At 52.0% G+C, this 21,178-nt stretch overlaps 2 protein-coding genes across 2 annotated transcripts; both read right to left on the reverse strand.

Annotated features, from left to right (window-relative positions):
• Window positions 1-799: 799 nt before the first annotated feature.
• On the reverse strand, window positions 800-4,084 carry LOC141932997 (uncharacterized). Its single transcript, XM_074847244.1, has 5 exons — window positions 3,725-4,084; window positions 2,653-2,757; window positions 2,200-2,268; window positions 1,854-1,997; window positions 800-1,060 (listed from the first exon to the last, which is right to left on the reverse strand). Exons 1-5 carry the CDS (start codon window positions 4,082-4,084, stop codon window positions 800-802), a joined length of 939 nt encoding a protein of 312 aa, XP_074703345.1.
• A 2,773-nt stretch (window positions 4,085-6,857) lies between these two features.
• LOC141932998 (uncharacterized) lies at window positions 6,858-11,626 on the reverse strand. Its single transcript, XM_074847245.1, has 8 exons — window positions 11,335-11,626; window positions 11,063-11,150; window positions 10,799-10,906; window positions 10,159-10,460; window positions 9,968-10,069; window positions 9,473-9,581; window positions 8,615-8,761; window positions 6,858-7,954 (listed from the first exon to the last, which is right to left on the reverse strand). The coding sequence occupies exons 2-8, from the start codon at window positions 11,120-11,122 to the stop codon at window positions 7,796-7,798; spliced, it is 987 nt and encodes a 328-aa protein (XP_074703346.1). The 5' UTR covers window positions 11,123-11,150; window positions 11,335-11,626; the 3' UTR covers window positions 6,858-7,795.
• Window positions 11,627-21,178: the final 9,552 nt, after the last annotated feature.

Here is a 21,178-nt window from a genome sequence, read left to right on the forward strand (position 1 = left end):
TGGCCTGCCCAGGCAAGCTGTGTGCTGGGTAAAGCCTTGCCTCCCTCCTTGGGACTTGTGACATCCATATGTGTCCCCAGAGCATCAGGGATAGCTTCAGCAGGGACTTTCTCAGTGCCAGAAAGCCTGGAGTCCATGCGGGAGGGGCTTGGCTGAACCCCTGCTCCTCCTCCTTGGGTCCCTGGAGGTGTTGGCTGCACCCCTGGGGTGGTGGTTTGGATGCCAGGGGATCCTGGCTGCACCCCTGGGGTGGTGGTTTGGGTGCTGGAGGTACTTGGCTGCACCCCTGGGGTGGTGCTCTGGGTGTCAGAGGCCCCTGGCTGTGCCCCTGGGGTGGAGGTCTGGGTGTCAGGGGCCCCTGACTCTGTCCCCAGCGTAGTGGTCTTGATGCCAGGGGATCCTGTCTGTGTCCCCAGGGTGGTGGCACGGGCATCAGAAGTCTTTGTCTCAACTGAGGAAGTGTGGCATCGCTGGAGAACAACGGATATGTTGTGAGCGATCCAGACCAAGGGGCCTCACTGTAACAGCAAGCTGCAGCTGTGTTCAAGGACATAAAAAAGGCCGAGACGGCCTGAGAAACTACATTCCTGGCCAAGAGATAAAGATGTTGGAATGTCGAAAACAGGGGGTCTACCTGGGGGGAGAGCAGCGCGTGGACACCACACTGGGACCAATCATAGAGGGCAGAAGGGCGCGTGAACAAGTAGCTTTAGCCTATTAGCAATAAGATAGCGGCGCGTGAAGCTTGTGATAGAGTATAAATTGCTGCGTAGCCTTTAATAAAGTGGCATCAACTTGATCACGTTGGTCGTCTAAGTTGTGTCCGAGACTTCTGCGTCGACAAGGAAGTACCTGCCCCCTTCTCAGGGGCCACTGGTGCTCTCTGCATCGCCGGGGAGCCAGGCTGTGTCTGTGGAGTCCCCTTGCTGGTCCCTTTGCTGGTCCTGGGTGCAGGCTGTGTCCCTGGTCCCTTCAGTCCCAGCGCTGAGCTTGCCCCATGCGGGGTGTCCATGTCTGCAGTGGGGGGCTCGGCGGGGGCAGCCTGGCCCTCACTGCCATCCTGCGAAGAGGAGGCAAAGGGGAGCAGGTTTATGGGCGGAAGTGCAGCGGCAAGGGCCGCCCGCCCTGTCCTCAAACCCCCCAGCTCACGGAGCCAAACTCAAGTACCCCAAAGGCAGAGACTGCCCAACCCACAGGGACCCCCGGGCGCCCCAGCCGCACGGCCCCTCCCCAGTCCCCTTAGTCCTTTGGCCACCTCTGTGCCTGCAGAGTCATTTCAGCAGCCGATCCTGGAGATCAGCAAACCCCCTGCTGATGCCACCTGACACAACAGCAAGGCATTCTTCTCTCCAGCAATGGGATTCTGTACTCCAGAGCTGCTGGACCAGACCCGCTTCCCAGCCTAATGGGCTGCGCCTTCATTTCAGGAGCAGCAGCCCCAGGTAGGATTTGGAAACCATCTCATGGTGCAGAATGCTGGGGTTTGCCCCAAAATGTCCCTCCGCTGTCCCCGGCTCCCACCTACCAGCCCCAGAGAGACCAGGAGGGCAGGGAGCCGTGGTCCTGCCCAACGCTGAGCAAGGACAGGGGGCTGCGCGGTCACCCCAAGGGTTTCGGGCGCTCCCTTGCCCCACGGAGGGGCTGTTGGGGGCTGTCAGTGGCACAGACGATGAGGACGATGAGGAGGTCTCTGTTGGGGCAGCCGAGGAGCTGCCCTGGCTCTGCTGGTGCCAGGTCCTGCCTCCCGGCGGGATGCACAGGGAAGAGAAGTGCTGAGCAAACCTCCGCCGAGGCCCCGGGGGCTGCGGTCCTGCTGAGTCCCACTCCCATAGCTGGGATGCCCCAGCACTCACCACCGACAGACCTCGGCCCTCTCCTCCTCCTTCTCCTCCTCCTGCTTTGCTGCCCACCAGGCAATCCTCCAGCACCTCCCAGCGCACCAAGTTGCTTACCTGCTCCGGGGCTGGGGAGAGGCTCAGCCTTTCCTTCAGCTTTTTCTGGGGAAAAAGGGGATTAGGGGGTCAACCCTGGCCACGTAGCCGGGTGAGATGGCACCCACAGGAGCACTGACCCCCTCCAGCATCGCTGCCCAGCCCTGCTGGGACCGTGCCCTGACACCGAGGGACTGGGTGCACCGGTGCCCCGGGCACGCAGCCGCCTCCTTCCCGGAGCAGGATCCGGGCGTGCGCGCGGCCGTACCATGTCACTGTCCAACGCTGTCCGGTCACGGAGGGCCGGCAGCTGGCTGGCAGCGTCCTGGAGATTCCCCTGGAGCGGGACAAGGAGAGGGATGGCAGCCCAGACACAGGAGCAGGATTGAAAAGGAGCATCCAAAAATTAACTTGGGCACAGGACAGAGGGATGCCAGGCAGGGTTGTGGCTGTGTTGCATGGGTAGATCTTTATCTCCTCTCCTTCTTAGCACCCATGTTTCTTTCTTTACAGCTGCTTAGTTAAAAAATGTCTTAGCACCACTTTGGTTGGTGCATGCAGTTACCTCTTCAGCCTTGGGACACCCTTCCTGCTCTTCCCTCCTGGCACCCTTCACGCCGGGTGACACCCAGGGCCGTGGGGCAGGGGTGGCAGGGTGACACAGAGGCAGGGAGCGGGGTGAGGGCCCAGCTGCCTCCTGGGGACACCGGCAGCAGCTCACCATGCCAAGCGTCTCGCGGATCATCCGAATGTTCTCCTCCATGCGGGACTGCGCCGCCTTCATCCTGCCCATCTCCTCGAGGAGATCCTGGTAGAGCGCCACGGCCTGAGAGAGGGGAGTGGCGGGGGTGAGTCCCGGGGGCACTGCGGGCAGCACTTACCATTCATCACACCTTCAGCAGCCAAGAAGCGGCAGCAGCTCCCCAGAGACCCCCCCCAACCCTGCCCCGGGGGGGGCCCACTGCACAGCCCAAGTAAGTGGGGACAGATCCAGCCCTGCCTCCCCACACCGGGCTCTGGGCAAGACTACTGAAGCCGATCCAAAGGGCAAAGAGCTGCTGCCACCCTCTCAACCACAGCCTGGCCCGCGAGGGCAGCGGCAACCGCGGCTAACGAAGCGGGGAGCGATCAAGCAGGGGCCTGCCCCGAGGAGGGTGAGCTCAGCCACCCGGGGAAACCCTCCCTGCTGCCTTCTCCCTACATGTCCCAGCCCCAGCAGGATCCGGCCCTGCAGCACCCAAGGTGACCGTTTCCTTGAACCTGAGCTTATTTCCTCCCACTGGGGATGCTCGCAGCCCCAAATGGCTCAGCGTTGTGCAGGATGAGGCCCCTCTCCAGTCCCCACCAGTGCTGGGTCTAGCCCTTGGGCAAGCCAAGGGGATTTGGGCTGGGAGACGAGGCTCATGAGATGCTGATGGAGCCTCTCAGCTGCCTGAGGAGTGGGTGCCGTACCTGGCTGTGGGTCAGGAGTGGGGAAGGGAGGGATGGAGAGTGGTAGGGCTGGATCTCCACAGGTGCTGAGCCTCTGGCTGGTGGAGCCGAGGGCACCGGCTGCTGTACTGGACCCACGACTTGCTGATGGCAACTTGGGGAGAACCCAGAGCAACTGGAGCAGCATTTCAGCCCCAGCTCTTTCTCCCCAAAACTCCATCCCTTTCCCACAGTGAAGCCCCACATACCACCTCGAGCTCAGGCTTAAACCAGACCTAAGGGCACCACAATGGTGGTGCAGACCCCAGAGGAGGGGGTGTCTCACGGGGGGGGGCACCCAGGGAACAGGGAAGAGCCTCTACCTTGGAGGTGCTGCTCTCGTTCTCTTCAATCTTTGTCGTCATCTGCCCCCTGTCAGCAGCCACGGAGGCGTCCTGGGGAGTGCTCACGGTCCCCTGCAGCGGGTCCTTCGCGGGCGTGAGCGACTCTGTGCCTGGGCCTCCGCCCTGTCCCCCTTCTTCTCTCGGGGGTGACTCGGGGGGCTGGTCCCGCCCCAGGAGGGGGGTCGGGCTGTGCCCTCGCCCCAGGGCAGGCAGGTCCTGCAGGCCCAGGTGCCTGAGCATGGCCTGCAGCAGGCTGTGCAGCGCCGGGAAGTTCACGGTCCCGACCTGGGGCGGCCCGATGGCGACGTCCAGCAGCTGGGACAGGCTGAGCGGGTCCATGGCTGCTGCCCTGCCCGAAAACACAGAGCCTGACCGGGGGGGACACGACAGCACCCCTTTTGCCTGGAGGGGACCTGGGCGGGTGGGAGGGATGGGCAGCCGCCCTCCTCCTCCTCACCACAGAAAGTGGTCGAAGCGGCGGGGGGGCGGGTGACACGGTGACCCCCCGAGGGCAGGGCTGTCTGGGGGAGAGGGAGGGGTGTCTCCTTCCCCGGCCACCCCCAGCCTCATACCCAGCTCTGCCTGCCCCTGCCCCTGCCCCCCGCCTCACTTTCTCGCCAGCCCCCCAGTCCCCCTCTCCCGACCGCGCACCCCCAACCTTACTCGTCCGTCCCCGCCGCCGCTCTGCTCTCCCCTAGCCCCGCCCCTCACCCTGAGCCCACCCCTTCCCTTTCCTCATTGGCCACCACCCGCCGCTGCCCGCTGCCCATTGGCCGAGCCCGCTGCCCACGTGCCCGTGTTTACAGGGCGGGATAACGCAGCGCCTCCCGTTGCCAGGCGACGCGGCGGCCCCGGCGGCGGGCAGGGCCCGGGCTCCCCGCTGCCTTTTCCACTGTGACGACACAAAATACAACTGGTGACGTCGAATATTTTGACGCAGCTCCCTGCAGCCCGTGGCTGCGCCGCGCACAGAGACCATCCTGCCCGTCCGGCACCCTGCTCCCCCCTGAAACTCTCCCAGACAAGCCCAGTCCCGGCAAGGAAGCACCTCCATTGAGTTATTGGCTGAGGTGTCAAAAGCATGACAGATTTTACCCTCTCCCTCAGACGTGGCAATGGTGGAAGGCTGCTGCTGACTGCATCAACACACAGATTTCTCGCACCTTGCACCGAAGCAAAGGAGCCGTGAGAGCGGGGGAAAAAGAAACGCAGCTAAACACAGGCATCCAGACAGCCCCAGGAAGTATTCAAACACTGGGAAAAATCTTCGAGCCCGAGTGATCCATCAAAGTACTTACAAAAATAATCAACAAGACTTTCTTTTCCCTTAGAAACGTCCAGGTCGGACCGTCACACGGTCAGAGCACCCCCTTGGGTGAGGCACTCAAAGACCATTTCCAAGAAAGGATGAGGGTGGGCAAGCAGGAAGCAGAACTCGCTCTTCTAAATGACACCAGATACCTGTTTTCAGGCATTAAAACCAAAGCATCTAGTCTGTATTCTTCTCTTCCAAACTGGGAGGACTGAATTCAAAGAGGGAGCAGAGAGATTAAGAGATGGGAACAAGATGCACTGAGGCAAGAAGCTAAACCCTCCTTGGAGTGCCCCTAAGTCTTACCTCCAAGTCAGCGGCAGAGCGGGGGGCTCAGGAGTGCTAAAGCTACGCCCAGGGGCTGCTCAAGCTGTCTAGACAGCACTCGGGACCGGCAGGAAAAGCTGTAAGACTCCCTAAAATAGCACAGGCCCCATCAGCACAGTGGTGCAGCAACAGCAAGGGGAGGGTCTTGGGGCTGGAGAGAAAACGCTGAGGTTTGATGCTGACAGGATGGCAACCTAGGTCTGGGTTGGTCAGGTCGGGCAGATGCTGTGTCCCCAACGCACCATCCCCCCGCCACCCCTGTTGTCCCAGGAAACACAGGGTACTGGTTTTCCTAAAGCAGTTAAGAATTTTGAGATGTGAACATCTCCTGGCTTCAGTTTAGCCAACTGCTTTTGGCTTCTAGTCAGGGTAAGGTTTGAAGCAGTCAGAATAATTCAGGTTGTGGTCCCGAGTACAATGCAGGGGACACCAGCACAACCCTCTGCTCACCGGTGCTGTGGCTTCACCGTTTCCACCCAAATACAGCCCAGTACAAGCAAGCCTGACTGGGGCAAGAACACTCAGCAAGCCCAGACCTTGCTTCTGGCCGGTCTGACAAGGAGTTTGAGGGGAGAAAAGAGCAATACTGCTCATAGTGTAAGCCAGTGTTAAAAATGTGAAGAGTATGATCCGGTACTGGCTCAGAACAAGGGCACACGCAGACACCTGCAAGGGCTTCACACACTTCAGCACAGCACTGTGTTCCTCCCCCCGGCCAAGGAGCCACGCTGTGGTCACAGAGTACAGCTGTGATTTGTTCACAGTGCTTTGAAAACGCAGGAAAACCATCAACAGCCTTAAGACCTCATCCAGCCCCGAGCATCCCTCGTGGGATCAGGCTCGGAGGTTTAATCCATGCTGGATACTGGAGATGACCCAAGAGCTCCGGGCTCTTGCGTACCCCCACCAGCTACGAGACAGGGCGCTATGCTGCAGGACCAACTCCCCCAGGCCAAGGCACGCTTGTTTGCCCAGTGTTCAAGGCTTGTCCTTCTCCCAGAGTCACTGCCTGCCCCTAGGCACCGCGCACGTTTTAGATGCTGGAGTGGAAGAGAAGGATGTAGGCAGAAGTTGAAGGATAAGCAAAACCAAACAACTGCCTGCTAGAGACAGCCCGTTATCAGCAGTGCTCTTTTGAAGCTGCTGCCTCCAAGCAGGATTTGTTCCACGCATCAGCAGGCTAGAAAGTGGTATAGATTTTACTGAAGTGTGTTTGTCAGCCTCATCAAGGGGGAAGATCACAGTTTGGGAATTTATCCTTGTATCATCCTGGAGACGAAAGCTTTCACAAGCACCTTGTGCAGCTTTCTCAAGTGCCCCTCCAGCCAAGGATTAGTGTCACTCAAGAAAGGAGCAAGCAGTGAGTCCTACTTCCCCATGGAAGCTCCAAGTGAGCCTGGTTACAGCAACAGCCCCATGGTACAGACAGAGCAGCTGTTCAGGGGGTACAAGGTTCCGGGGAACCACCAAAAATGAAAAATTCTGTGCTTTTTATTGCAGGTTCAGTGTTAGTGTTTTGGAGAGAACAGCTGCATTAGAGGCAGATATTGTTCCAACTCCCCTTCCCCATGAGACTGCCACAATTCATCAGCTCCATGCAACTCCAGAAACTGCGCCTCGTTTTGCAGTGCAGACAAGTTTCAAGTGAGGACTTAGACCCTCATGTGACTTGCCACTGAAGAACAATAATGATCCAAGGCTCGTAAAATGAAAAGGCCAGCGCATTAACTAGCACCCCTTGCCCTGCTGGGAGACACACGTGAGCTTGTTCCCAGCGCCCCGACGCAAGGATGTGAGCAGCCCTGCGAATGGGTTGCCCTAAGCTGCCCTTTCTGGATGTTCGCTAACTTAGTTTTGATGAAAGTCCTTGCTATGCTGTGCAGGAGATGAGAGGCCACTCGGTTGGCAAGGAGCTGCTCTGCTGATCAGCTCTGCCAGCAGCGAGCAGTCCTGCCCAGCTGCCTGAATAAAGCACTGCCTTCTGCGCTCTCTCAGGCGAGTCACAGGCAGAAACAGAAACCCAAAGGCTGTCTCCTCTTGCTGCCCACTTGCAGTCTCTATTCCCTTCTCATAAGCTGACAGCTACTTCTTTTTGCTTTTCGTTCCCCCCCTATAGGGCAAGAGACAACACACTAAAAAAAAAAAAAAAAAGGAACTTAAAAAAATTCAACACCACCTCATTTCTCCATCTCTCTCAAGATGTAATCCTCCCCATTGCCAGTGGCCTCTTCTATTCACCTGTAAAGTGCTGGTCAGGTTGATGCTTTCTATTAGATCTCATGGCTCAAGACTCTGAAAACCTTCACGCTCCTACAAGAATAAACAGTTGTGTTATGCCTATAATTTATGGTATTGCCGTTTCATGCATATTTCCTTCTCTTGTGGAAGCCAGGACGGGGGCAGCGCCAGGTCTAGTCATCGACAGTGATGTTGCGGAAGAGATAGGCCGTGGACTCGCCATTGTGGATTCGTCGGACGGCTTCAGAGAGAATCAAACTGATATCCACAGTCTTTATCTTGGGGCACTGCAGCTTCTGCACCTCGTGAGGAACTGTGTTGGTTACTACCACCTATGGAGTGCCAAAAAGAAAAGACAGTTAGTTGTGCTGCTGATACGCTCGCTCTCACCAACAGCTACCCTAGATCAACTCCACGAGTGGTGTGTACCTGCTGTTTCACAGTTCAGGGGGAGAAATCCGTGTATGTTAGGAAAAAAAGATGAAAATAAATGGTCTCCCCCACATGACAGTCAATCTGTTGAGGGGCCCGGCGTAACCAGCACTCTGCAACAGCCACCTCCACACAGGCTGACGGGTGCATTTAGAGCGCAGGATCTGACATGTTTGCTACTAAGGGCGAGGTCTGAAATCTTAAGGTACCCAACAGCCCGTCATCAGCTGGGGCAGAGGGTCAGGTAGAAGGTCTGTGCAGTGAGAAAGCGATCACATGCACCCAGCTGCGGGAAGAGAAGTGTCCAAGCAGGGATGGCTAATATCTGTGCATTAAGGAGAAAACATACACAGATCTGATCTGAACACGTAATCATCACACACGTTTTTTTTTTTTTTTCTTCAGTGAAGAACCAGCTAACTGAAAGCATCTGATGAAACCAGTCATTTCAGAGATGAGCTACGTGGCAGGGGAAGAACATCAGTTTGTGGGTTTTGGTGCCTTAAATCAACCCAGTTACCAGAGCCAGCCCTCCCCCCCAGCCCAGAAAGCAGACGCACCTCATCGATGGAGGATTCCTCTATGAGACGGGGGGCATCTGCTGACAGGAGCCCGTGAGTAGCCATCACAAAAATCTTGTAGGCTCCACGCTCTTTCAGGATCTCTGCAGCAGCTACAAAGCTTTCCACATCATCGATGATGTCATCCTGAGAAGAGACAGAAATAACACCAAAACCAGAAGTCTACCATGCCTGCAGGGCAGGAGTGGATCTGCAAGGTACTGCAGCTTTGGCCACAAACATAGCCAAAAAGAATATAATCCCTGGCTACTTCAGCTGCTGTTGAGATTCAAGCACAGCCACGTGCACAACTTAAATCTGTGGACACCGTTTCCCTAATTTACAGACCCTTTTGCTAGTGTGCAGAACAAATATTGTGTCTTGGAAACAAACTAGTCCCTGCACATGCTCACAGGCAAACAGAGCTTATCTTCAGCAAGGTATTTTTTTTCACAGCGATAGTAGCTGCATGTTGATTAGTTACACTGCAGCATGGCACAGCATGTAAGAAAAGCTCAGCGAGCTTTTTTTATGGTTGGTTGGTTTGTTTGGTTTTTTTTTTTTAAATACTTCAGGAGATTTCTCTGCATGTCCTGGATTTGCTGAGTATTTGTACACATCTGATATTTGTAGATTCAAGGGAGCAAGGAGATTTCAGAGCTTAAAGCACTGAAATACGAAGGGTTTTCAGCAGAAAGCTGAAATAACCAAAGCCACCAGCAAAACTGGAGAAAACAGCGGTAACAATCCTGTTCCCACCCCTACACCAGCAGTCCCTCCTACCCTCTGGGATAAAGCAGCTCAAGAAAAGATGCTGGGAGGAAGCCACCCCCCCGCTCCTCTCCATCACACCCATACCACAATGATGGCAATTCTTCCTCCAACGTCTCCAACCACAGTTATTGGCGGTTTCTCCTTGGCCATCATCATCACTAAAGAAGAATAATAAAAGCCCAGGTCAGTTAGCCTTGAGTCAAACCGCAACAGCTCCACCACACAAGAGGCCCTTAACTGTGTCTTACTGGTGCACAGATACAGGCACGTGCTTTACATTATCCTGACACCCACCTCAGTGGGGAACCACTCGTTTAACCATTGTTTTCCTCCTTAAATGAATAGCACTGCTGCGTAAAGATGAAACTCTCAGTTTCTGTGGGCACCTCGTACTGACCTCAGAGACAGTAAGCAAATCCAAATAGTTCACAGATCCCTGTGCAAGGAGAGCTACAAAGCAGCACCTAGTTTATGGGAAACGTCAGTGACTTTCTTTGTGCTCCAGAACAGGACTTGGAATTAAAAAAAAAAAGGGTATTTCATGACTGGGCACAACAAAGGGACTCGTCTGAGCAACACCTCTCAAAGGGCACATGCTTTACCAGGTGCAATTTTTCACCTGCTGGACTCACTAATTCATCCGAAGGATTTGTGACTCGCACTGCAGCTTGCTTGCTTTCTCTCGTATCACCAAACACACAAGGCTCTTTCAGAGGGCATAAGCACCTTAATAATATCTGCTCAGGCAAAGAAAGCTTAAGGAAATTTGCAGGAGCAAGGGATGCTGCGACCCCTCCTTATGCATGATGGGAAGATCCCAGCCCAGGGCCACCCCACTCAGGCCGCGCAGGTGCTTGGCTGCCCATCGCCCTTTATTGCTGCTGGCCAGAGATGCTTGCTCGCCTGCTCGGTGGCCGGGGTGGTGGGGGTTCAGTCGGGGACCCCCAGTCCTGCCTGGCTTCCGGGGTGCTGGATCCGTCCCACGAGGGCTGGGGGGGCAGGAGGAGCCCCCGTGCCTGGGAGAGGCGGCCGTGGGAGGAGGCTGGCCTGTGCTCTGGCGAGGTGGGGATGCCTGGGGGCGAGGGGCAGGGGTTAGCCCCCCTGCAGCCCCTGGGGCAGGCACCGCCCATGGGCACCTGCCTGGCCAGAGACACCCAGAAACGGGGTCCTGGCCCCCACCCTGAAGCAGACAGGCTGTTGTCCCACAGTGGCCAGGACCACCCCGCCACATCCCTCCACCTTGCTCTGGCTCCAACACGGGGATCGATTGCCCCATCTTCCAGTCCTCCCCCTCCATCCTGCTCCCACCCCACTCCACCCCAAACCCCCATCCCACCCTGCTTGCCCCCACCCACCAGGACACAGCAGGGTGCCCTCTCCCCCCACCCCGGTGCCCTGGCAGGGCCGTACCTGGCTGGCTGAGCGAGGACGCAGTGCTCTGGGGCCGGGAGAGCAGGCGGCTGGTGTCCCTCGCATCCCACTGCCTCGGGGACAGCTTGGGCTTGGCCCTGGGGAAGTCTGGCAGGAGGGAGCAGAGGGAGCTGGGCTGGGGGGAGCCAGGGAGAACACACGGGGGGGAAAGGGGGAAAACCTGGCACCCCGCGGGCACCCTGCCCACTCCACTGCCCAGTTCACCCCCGCCACATCCCCTCCCCAAGCGTGGCCCAGCCGTACCCTCCTTGCCCACGAGCACAGGCAGCTGCCTGCCCCGCCGGCCCCTGTAGATGTGGCCATCCTGGCCCAACAGCTCCGTCTCGTCGTGCTGGGAAGGAGAGAGGGGGTTGGCTGAAACACGGGGCCCAAATCAGCATCCCCAGGCAAACCCCCCCACCCAGCTCCCCCTGGGGAAACCGAGGCACGGATCCCCCCACCCCCACCCTGGATGCTCAGCATCACCCTCCCAGCCTCGCTTGCCCCCGCTGTATCCCTACCTTCGTCATCCTTACCTTGATGGGGAGCAGGGTGCGGGGCTGGAGCGGCCGCGGGGCGCTGGGTGGGTGGGGCTGGGGGTGCGGGCAGCGCTGCAGCGGGTGGGTGAGGGTGTGCCGGCCCCCGCAGAGCCGTGGCACGCGGGGGTACCTGCACTCGGCCACCCGCTCCCTGTGGGACGGAGCACAGGGATGCTCAGCACCCAGCACCGTGGCACCCCGTGCTTCACCCTACTATGCCAGGGAGGGGGCTGCGGGTGCTCCCCGGTGGGGTATGTCCCTCCCGGGTGCCCTCCGACTGCTGAAGGAGACCCACGCCTGTCCAGCTGTGCTGGATCTGCTCTTTCCCCGTGGCCCTGGTGAGCTGGTCATGGCCATGGCAGGTCCCTGCACCCTACGCAAGGGACACCGGGAGGCAGGAGCTGGGCTGTCCCAGCTGCAGTGTTTAATTTCGGTGACTTGTTTCACAGGAGGCAGCTGACTGCCCAGTGAAGCCTGAGGTCAGGCTGAGACCAGACACAGCTCATCACATGTGGCTTCAGCACCACTGAGACACAGACCTGGACAGATCTGGGCTGCCAGTCCATCCCCTTCCTCATGCAAGAGGGAAACTGCAGAGATTTAAGGGCAGTGGGGAGAAACCTGGTGTGATCAGGAACCAAACCACAGTTACTCTAATACCTACAGCTGAATCTCAAGTGCCTAGAGCAAATCCAATTAAAGCAGATTTGTTATGCACATCATGAACAGACACCAATGGCAGAAACAGGGCTGCTGAGCTCTTTGGGGACGCCTCTGGGGTGCTGCAAATGCCTGCTTAAACAGTGTTTGGTGTTTGTAAGGGGCCACACATGAGTGTATATTTAGCCTGTGGCTTTTGGTGTCTTGCCTTCCTCTAGCACAAGCTCTGCCAGGGTGTAAGAGGGCTTGGACCCCCTCCCTTACTCCCCCTCCCCGTGCTACAAAGAGCTGCTTGCCCAGGTCTCCCCTATTGCCTGCTTCTTTCCATTGTGCAAGAAGTAATTTCATATATTTGAGAACTTTGGTGAAAGGGGGCTGGAATTGACCAGTGCCACTAAAATTAATGAGAGGCAAGGAATAGACAGGAGGCCAGCAGCACACAGGAGAACAACGTGGCAGCACCGTGCACCTAAATTCACAGCAACCCAAGTGGAGCACAGCAAGTTGTACGAGGAAATATCATGACTTTATGCCTCTGTTTTTTCCTACAGGCCTCTTGCAGCTCAGGTTTTAGATTACCACCACAGCCTTCCACATGCCTACTACAAGCTGGCCACACGTAGGCGCTATTGCTTTCCTTATGAAAGCATCCCGAGGCCCGGGAGCCGCGCCGAGGCGCTGGGCTGCTGCGGCGGCGGCACGGACAGGTCACGTACGGTGCCCGGGACCCCCGATTTCAGCCAGATTCCTCTGTGCAAGACATAGCACCGCTTATTAGGAAGGAGACCTCTACTTTTTTAAGCTCTTTTGGTCAGTGGTGTCAATCGTCTGTCAGCATCTGAAGGGAGAAAGGAGCTTCCACTGTTCAGGGTTTACACGATGCTCTTTCTCAGGAAGCATTTGAGCGCAGTGGTTAAACCATTTCCTGCTTCAGAGGTGCATTTGTTATCTATCTGATCTCTACAGCATTAAAAAACAGCTATTAAAATGCTACTTTTGAGAAAGGAATAGAAATTCTAGAGGAAGATGAAAATTAAAAATACCAAATAGTCATTATGATACAGAACTAGTCTACTTAGTTATTTGTATTACAGCTCCCTCTTGGGACCCTAAACCCACAAATACACTCATCAGTGAAATGTCTGACTTCGAGGCTGTGAATAGTTCTACAGAGGTGAAAGAGACAGCTGGCACTTGAGATTAAGCATATCCTGAATCTTGACAAAAAAAGTCAGAAGCTCAAAGCAAAGACTAAAGTCTTACCATATTAAACATCATTCACAAATATTGCCTGAATGCCTTCAGCTCCTCACCCAAGAAGCACAGATACCATTGCTACCACATCCCCAAAAACACTTCTCACCTACAGCCCTTTGTACTCAGCAGGGCAACACACTGACTTAAATCCAATTTCCTTTATCTGCAAATCAACCTACTAGAAAACTCTCAGCTGGAGAGGATCTGGTCCTCAGTAAAATAAAACCAGTTGCCATGAGGTGGCAGATGCTGATCAACTATTTCTCTGATTGCTTTTTCTTTGTCTCAGGGCTCCAGGTGAGGTGTATCCCTCAACTCCATGGCCCAGGTGAGATGCATCAAACAGAAATGAGGTGCTGGAGATTACTCCTACCTGAGCTCCACGCTGGAGGGCTCTTCTGGCCTTGGGGCTCGGCTGGCTCTATTTGGTGCTGCAAGAAACAAAACCCGAAAGGATCTGATTCTGTACTGTGACATTTGCTTTGAATATGGTTTTTGAAAGCAAAAAATTAATTTTCCTACAGAAGAGTGTGAGCAAGTCCAGGATGATGTGTGGCAAAGGGACTGAGGGGTTAGAGAGCTCAATCTTAACCAGTGGGTTTGCAAGATGTGGCAGTCAGACATTACTCCTTTCATGATCTCCAGTAGAATGCAATTCAAGTGATGCTGAATGTTCATATAAAATAGTTTAAAATTTAACTGAATTTTTCATTAACCAGGAAGACAGATTTGATGGGAAAGGTAAAACTCATGACTTGATTTTAGAACAGTGTCCAAATCTTCACATGAGATAAATCTCTATGACTTTATCAACATAACTTGGCTGATAGCAACAGAGTGTGGGTGCATATTAGTCAGTGCTACTCTCTAGGGTGAGAGCCTATAGAGGATTAATACCTGAAGAAAGGGAACGTGCTTATTTTTCATCTCTAGGTAACTTTCCAGTGAGAGCCAAGGCAGCATGTGAGGATTTTGACAGATAACCAGCCAAGAGACACCTTGTCTGTAATGCTGCACCCATGAGACCAGCAAGCAAACAAAACTACCTCAAACTGTGGCAAATCTAGTTTGACATGCTGTGAAATATTTAGTCAGTCCACTTGTCCTTGGCTGCTTGAGAAGCATATGCAAATGTAAATGCCTTCTTATTCTTAATAGTGAAATGACTTAGAAACAGGAGGAAGAAAATGAAAATGTTCGATATTGAATGCAAGTCTCCTGGAGTGGGTCATGCATGGGTAAAGCAGACTCAAACGAGGCTTCAATTCTGCTGGAGCTGGGCTGCTCGCTTGGTTTGTCTTCTGTCCCATAACATATCTTCTGCAACAGCTAGTCAAGGTAATGCAGATAGAAAATCAGAACAATGTAGATACGGTTGCATCAAATTCAGTGAATCTTCTTTTGCTTAACACATCTCAGTTTACTATCAAACTCAAAGTGACACCACATAAACTATCCCATCCTTTCCACTGTTCTGACTCAGTGCTGCACAAATAACCTTAGCCAAGTCTTTACGGACACACTGCCCTTATTTCCCTGGCACTGAAGTACATGCTCATACGCTTTGCCGAATTGGATGGATTTAGGTGCACACAGCATTCAGCTCAGGCATGTGTGTTTAGCTGAACTTGGGTTATTAACTACACTGTGGCTGCCAGAAATACAATTATTATCACAGGTAGTAAAGCACTTAATATGAGAGATCACAAAGTGAGAGATATAGCTTCTTGTTTTAGAACGCTACAGCTTCTTGTTTTATTGCATATGAAGATTAAGGGCTATATTCTTTCCTTCCTCATTCCCAGTAAATCAGGATTTTGCCAATCTGGCTCACTGTGACTGGAGCAGCTGGAGCAGGTTAGCAAGAGGCACTTGGTGTGTCGAGAGCTGGGGGGTGCTGGGGATGGTAACCTCTGCACCAGCACAGCTGCAGCCTGGAAGAGGAAAATAGGTGCTGGCACCCTTAGGTGAGCTCCCAGAAAAGTCGGGTGCTACAGACATACAGGAGAAACTCCAGTACCCAGCCTGAGAAAGGGAAGGTCAAGAACTGAAGCCTCCAACTTTTGGCAGTGCTGCACACCATTTTTTGCCATTGCAGACAGAGATGTCCAACAGTTCCTCAGTTCTGTATGGCAGAAAATCTCTACATCTTTCCTCAGGGTGACATATGCGTGTTTGCCTCTCTTTCTGTTTGCCTTGAATAAACCTCCATGGGGTGGGATGTAAGGAATATATCACTATTTCTGGGGCTTGTTTGAGTGCTGGTGTGATCATGTTACAAATCTGCAGGCAATAAATCAGTTTTGCATATTAACTCAATCTGCTTTTTCTTGATTTGCTTTCAGGACTCTGCTACCTTGGGACAACTGGCAACACGTAGCTACTTTTCAAGGAACCAGAGGACTTTTATGAGCTGGGAAGAGGTAGAGGTTTTTTGCCCAAGTGTGCAGGTTCTCAGGCAGAATAAAATGCAAGAGTTAACCATGGTTGTGAGCAGCCACTGCTGAAGTGGCTCTGCAAAACCAGTGGTCACCAGCTCTGACTCCTGACCACTGCTTTGTTGAGTATGATGTTGGGTGAAGAAGACAGAGAGGAGTTGGATGATGAGACGAGGAAAGATTCTCTAAAAATAACTTGGCAAAATCTGCCTAAGGAGGTCTTGCAGAGTTCTCTGCTCGATTCAGCTGGGGTGCAACCAGAGAGAAAAAACCCTGAGGTTTCCTGAAGCAGCTTTTCTTGTTTGTTTTGATTTTTCAGGCTCCTTGCTAGGATCTCTGCAAACCTGTGTCACATCATGTGTGAAGGCAGCAAATAAAGTGAACTCTGAATTTTGCTTTTTTAGGGTTTTTCAGGGAATACAGGCCTCCCTCAGAAGAGGATACTTGAATACCAGTCAGACACCTGGTGAACAAACCAGCTGTTCACAGCTGTTCTTTCCATCTCTCTTTTTCATTGTTTGCAGAAACAATGAAGCGATCGAGGACTAAGAGGGTTGAACTGACGAAAAAAAGAGACTCAAGTGCCAAGCTCTTTAGTGCTCTTTGTAAAACCCAAATAAATGGAAAAATAAATCAAGCTTAGACATCAACAGGAAATTGAAAAGTTACATCAATGGAAGGACAGAAATGTATACGTCAATCATTTGGCTGGAGATGTTGTGGTATAAACAGATTTTTATCACATATAGCTCTCTATTCAAATAATTATGTCCTAGATTTCTTTTGTAAAAGTACACAGAGTACAATTTTGACAACAAGCCTCTGGGAACAAATATGAAAAATAGAGCAAGACTGGCTTTGCTGTCCCTGATCTAAAGTTTGCAAAGTTTTTAAAGCATGAGTTAAATTCAGAAAAACAGAAAAAGCTTATACCTAAGCCTTGGCTGAGGACTTGTTTGATGCCTACAGCTAGGCACATGCCTACATGTTTTGCTGAACAGAGATGGACTCCTTGAACTGTGCCATTCCCACTATGTTCAAAGCTAATCAGCAGTGTCACCTTTCTTTTCCCTTCTTGACAGCAACCCACATTTCTTTTAGTTATTTCATTTGCCCACAGGGAAAGGTTAAATGTGACAGGTGCCTGTCACCAACCCAGAACCCCGAGCTCCAGTTCCCATCACCGCACCTCGCAGCTGACACACAAGGTCAGCCCGGCGCCACCTCCATCACAGGGACATGGTCTCTCATCACGGGAACCACGCTGCTGCCAGCCATCCTCAGGCACAGATAACCAGGCCTTGAGGACAAAGCCTTTGCCTTCCTTTTGAGATGTAAGATATCGGGATACAAACAGTAATAAATAGCTGATGTGTCAGTCTGAACTGAATCCTGTTCCCCTGCCTCACCCACTTCCACTCTGTTTACCATCAGGGTTTCTTTTTTTCTCTCTCTCTGCTTCTTCCACCCCCACCTTTTTATTTTGTATTCCCTCGAACAAAAGCAGGGCTCCAGTCTATGGCAAGGGGCTTTCCCTGGGAGTTTTTAATCTCTCACGAGGAGATAACCACATCCCCATGCTGTTGGGAGGTTTGGGCCTCTATTCTCCTCCTTCCAGCCTTGCTCCTGACACTTGGGCTCTCCCTCTTGTCTAGACCCATCAGTTATACTGCAGTCAGTCCTGCCATTTTCCTTGGGTTTCTTTCTTGGCACAAGGCACAGTTTTCTTCTACAGATTTAGCCCCAATCATTTTCGCATTGTTCTCTCCCAGCCGCTATCTTATCATTGCTGCATTGTTCCTTTTTGGCTTCCTTTGCCGTTCCTATCTGTCTTCTGGCTCTTTGTATATCGCTGTGGCCTTAGCTTGAGTCAAGTTTTGATGTCATTCATCGGACATCTTGTTACTGCTAATTCATAACATTCTGGTTTCGCTTTCCTGTCAATGTATTTCAACCTCTCTGAGCAAAAACTCAGCTGAACTCAAGCCAAATGTATCCTTCAACTGACCAAAAAGCCTTGAGCTGAAGTGGAAGTCAAGGTGGTGGGAAGGTGACCATGAAAATGCTCACAAGAACAAGATGAAATGAGGACTTGTTTGCCCTGAGCTTTCCCCAGAGCTGCAGAGTTGAGCCCAGCTGTCCGAAACCCCTGTGATGTTCTACAGACCCATTAGTGTGAACTCCTGCCAAAATATGGTTCTGTTTTGAAATCCAGCACTGCTTAGAGTTTTACATAATTTGTTGAAAAACCAATTCAATAGCCATAGTTCTGGTTGAGCTCTGCACTGATACTTCCAGTTGCTTTTCCCTAAAAATGGCAATATAAACACTTTCATATGTTGGTAGGGTACAAGTGCCACAACTGAGATCCACTCCAATCTGGAACTGAATTTGAAATGTAGATATGCAAATAAATTACGACTCGATAAAACCCAGCCAGATGTCTACATCAGCCCACAAGTCAATAAACTAGTTCTAAAGGAGGAGCACATGTGGATAGAGCCACACCGGTGTGTACATCCTTGTCTCTAAGGTCCCTCAGCTGCTCTGCTTGCAGCCGGAGGCTCACACCTGTTTTCATTGGCAATTACTTCTACTTTACTGCTGCAGAAAATCTTGTATGGAAACTCTATCGCGTTTCCTGTCTCCAAGTGACTGCTGAGGTCCTGGTTTGCCAGATCTTCAAGCAGGTGGCCACCTTGATGCACACATGAATAAAATTACTTCTCTTCATGCTTTCAAGTAACTAACTACCTGGTAGTACTTAACTGTATATTGGGTCATTCAGTGGAGACAAATCAGAAGCAAAACTGACCCAGATACACGATATTCTGAGAAAGGTTTCAACGTTTTTAGCCAATTGCTCAGCAACTTCTTTTGATTAGCAGCACACTTAATCTTCATGTGGCAAAGTTGGCCAAAGAGGAAATTTTGAGAGCTTAAGCTTTAAATCCTCCAGGCATTAAATACACCATTTGTGTCAGAAGTAAGTCATCCTGTGAGAAAGGAGGATGATACAACAACTTATGCTCTTGGGCTGAGTGCCACACTGTATAGGGACTTCTATTTTCAATTTAATCTAACAAACTACTCTTTTGTCTGATGTTTAGCAGTTTTTGGTCACAATTATACTAAGATAATCAATAATCATTTGGGACAGAGATGCTCTAGTCAAACTGTTAGCTTTGTGCCATCTTTGTCTGTGAGTCAATGATGCATTCCAGCCTCTGCAGCCCACATGAACCCAATCAGTGCAGAGACAGAACCAAACCAAAGGACAGCTTTGTGTGATGTGAGACTGGTACATGCCATCCTCCTCGCTGGTGTCAGTGCACTGATCACACTTCAGGTAACATGAGGGCTACATCTGTGCAGTGATGGCTGAACCTTGGGCCAGTGAAAAGTCTGAACTCCACCATCAGTATTGTCCTGGTTTGGGCAGTACCTCAATAACCTAAGTGCAGCCAAGTGTTGTTTTTATTCTCATTCTGACATTCTGACAGATCAGCTAATTAGAGTGCAAAATAGTATTCCCATGCTTGGCAAATCCTTTTGGCTTTGAAAGTTGTTGGGTTTTTTGTTGGTGTTTTGTTTTTTTTTTTTCCCCCTCGGACAACATGGAGACTCAGTGCTAAACTACACAAAACAAATGAAGTATCCAATTTCAAACAGTTGGCTCTGGTCTGGAAGCACTTCAGTTGATTGCTGTGATTCAAAGGAGAAAAATTATTTCATTTTGAATACTGTAATGCTTTTCAAACAGCACATTGGCTGACCCGTCCTGGATCATGACCTCAAGAGCTTCACATACATGTTTTTGAAAATAAGGTTTGTGCCTTGACTCATCAAATGCACGCTCAAGCTTCACATCTGTGGTAAGGGGAGAGGAGTTGCCCATCCACCCCTTGACACTGTTTCAAGGGAGACACACAGAGGTCTAGAATGACCCATGCTGGTGTGTTATCCCAACCCCAACCGCAACTGTATGGCCCTGAACCACAAAGCAGCGTACAAGAAGCCCCACAGTAGACACAGACAGTTCTTCAGTGACGAAGAGAATGGCTCACTTGTATGAGTGTGCGTGTCTGTAAGTGTAAGGATTTAAAGGTCAGATTCATGTGGAAAAAGCATGGAGGATGTATCTTTTTCACAGATACAGCCATTTTGCTTTAGGGCTTTCCATACATCCCACCACTTTCTAGAGACCCTCTCTTGTTTCTGTTGAGTATGTGTTTGAGATGGTTGTTCCAAGGGCAGGGGTCAGCCTCCCCCTGACAAACCTGCCTTACCCCTGCTGTTGGAGGAGCAGGAAGGAGAAGGGCTGAGCCACCACACACTGGGACCAGTCTGCACCAGGAGCATGTGGAGACAAGGTGATCACAGGATAGGGGTATGCTGCTCCATGGGTGGTGGGTTTATCTGAGTGACCCAACCCGGGCTGCAAGGGCAGAGAACCAGATCAGCTGTGCTGGAGGCCATCACAAGCTCAGGCCACCAGAAGAGGCTGAGCTCAGTGACACCTGGGTACGTTACATCCCCGGGTCTTCTGTGGCAGTATTTGCAGTTGCTGCCATTGGAGGTTGACTGAACAAAGCCATCCTTTTGGGCTGGAGTCACACCAAAGTGTGTTTTTCAGATCCAAGGCTGAAACCTCCTAAGAAGCCACAAATTCTCATGGCTCAAGTGGAAATCAGTAGCCATCCCCCAGCACTTGTCCTTCAGCTTCACAAAGATCAGAGTTTTAAAGCAGCAGTACATGGCTTCAGGAAAGTCTTGGGATGTAACAGTAGATAAATGAGATGCCTGATCCTGTCAAGAAGATATTTGTGCTCAGAGGTGTGTTAAGTTTCACAAGACTCAGTGCAACACTCAGGCTCCCTGTGGACCACCCAGTTGCATGGCAAGAAACCCATTTTTCTCTTGGTTTCAGCCCTGTCTTTGCTGGATTGCTGCTTTTACAGCTCTCTTGTTTTCCCAGCTGGTTTGTGTGCCTGAGATCAGGTCACTGAAAGCAAAGGCCTTGCTCAGAAGTTAAACAAAAGCTCTTTCAAGTTTAAAAAGAAGAAAAAATTAAAAAGCCCACCTGCAGGGAGCCCCCTTCTCCAAGGAGGAAGAGTTTGCTTTGGAGGCCTTTCTGCAAGAAATCCAAGGCTGAACTTGCCCATGACTAACATTACCAAGATGCGTGTGCTGGGTGAGATTTGACTTTCTCTTTAAGGTGAGAGAATTTCAGAAAAGGACTTCAGCAACAGAACTATATACCCAGGATTTAAGACAAGGGATCAAACCTCCTTCCTGATAGACAACAGAGGAACTAAGGAGGATATAAGGGACTGGCTAAAAAGAGATCAAAACTCAAATGGATTCAGAACTTAGAAGCTCAGTTCCTACCACAGCCACAAACTTCAGGTGTGATCATAACAGTTGCTGTGAGGATGAAATCCGAGCCTGGCTGCAGGGTTTCAGGAGCTGTTAAATCACCTGAA

This window comes from Strix aluco, chromosome 21 (assembly GCF_031877795.1).
Source record: "Strix aluco isolate bStrAlu1 chromosome 21, bStrAlu1.hap1, whole genome shotgun sequence".
In the NCBI taxonomy this organism is placed as follows: Eukaryota; Metazoa; Chordata; class Aves; order Strigiformes; family Strigidae; genus Strix; species Strix aluco.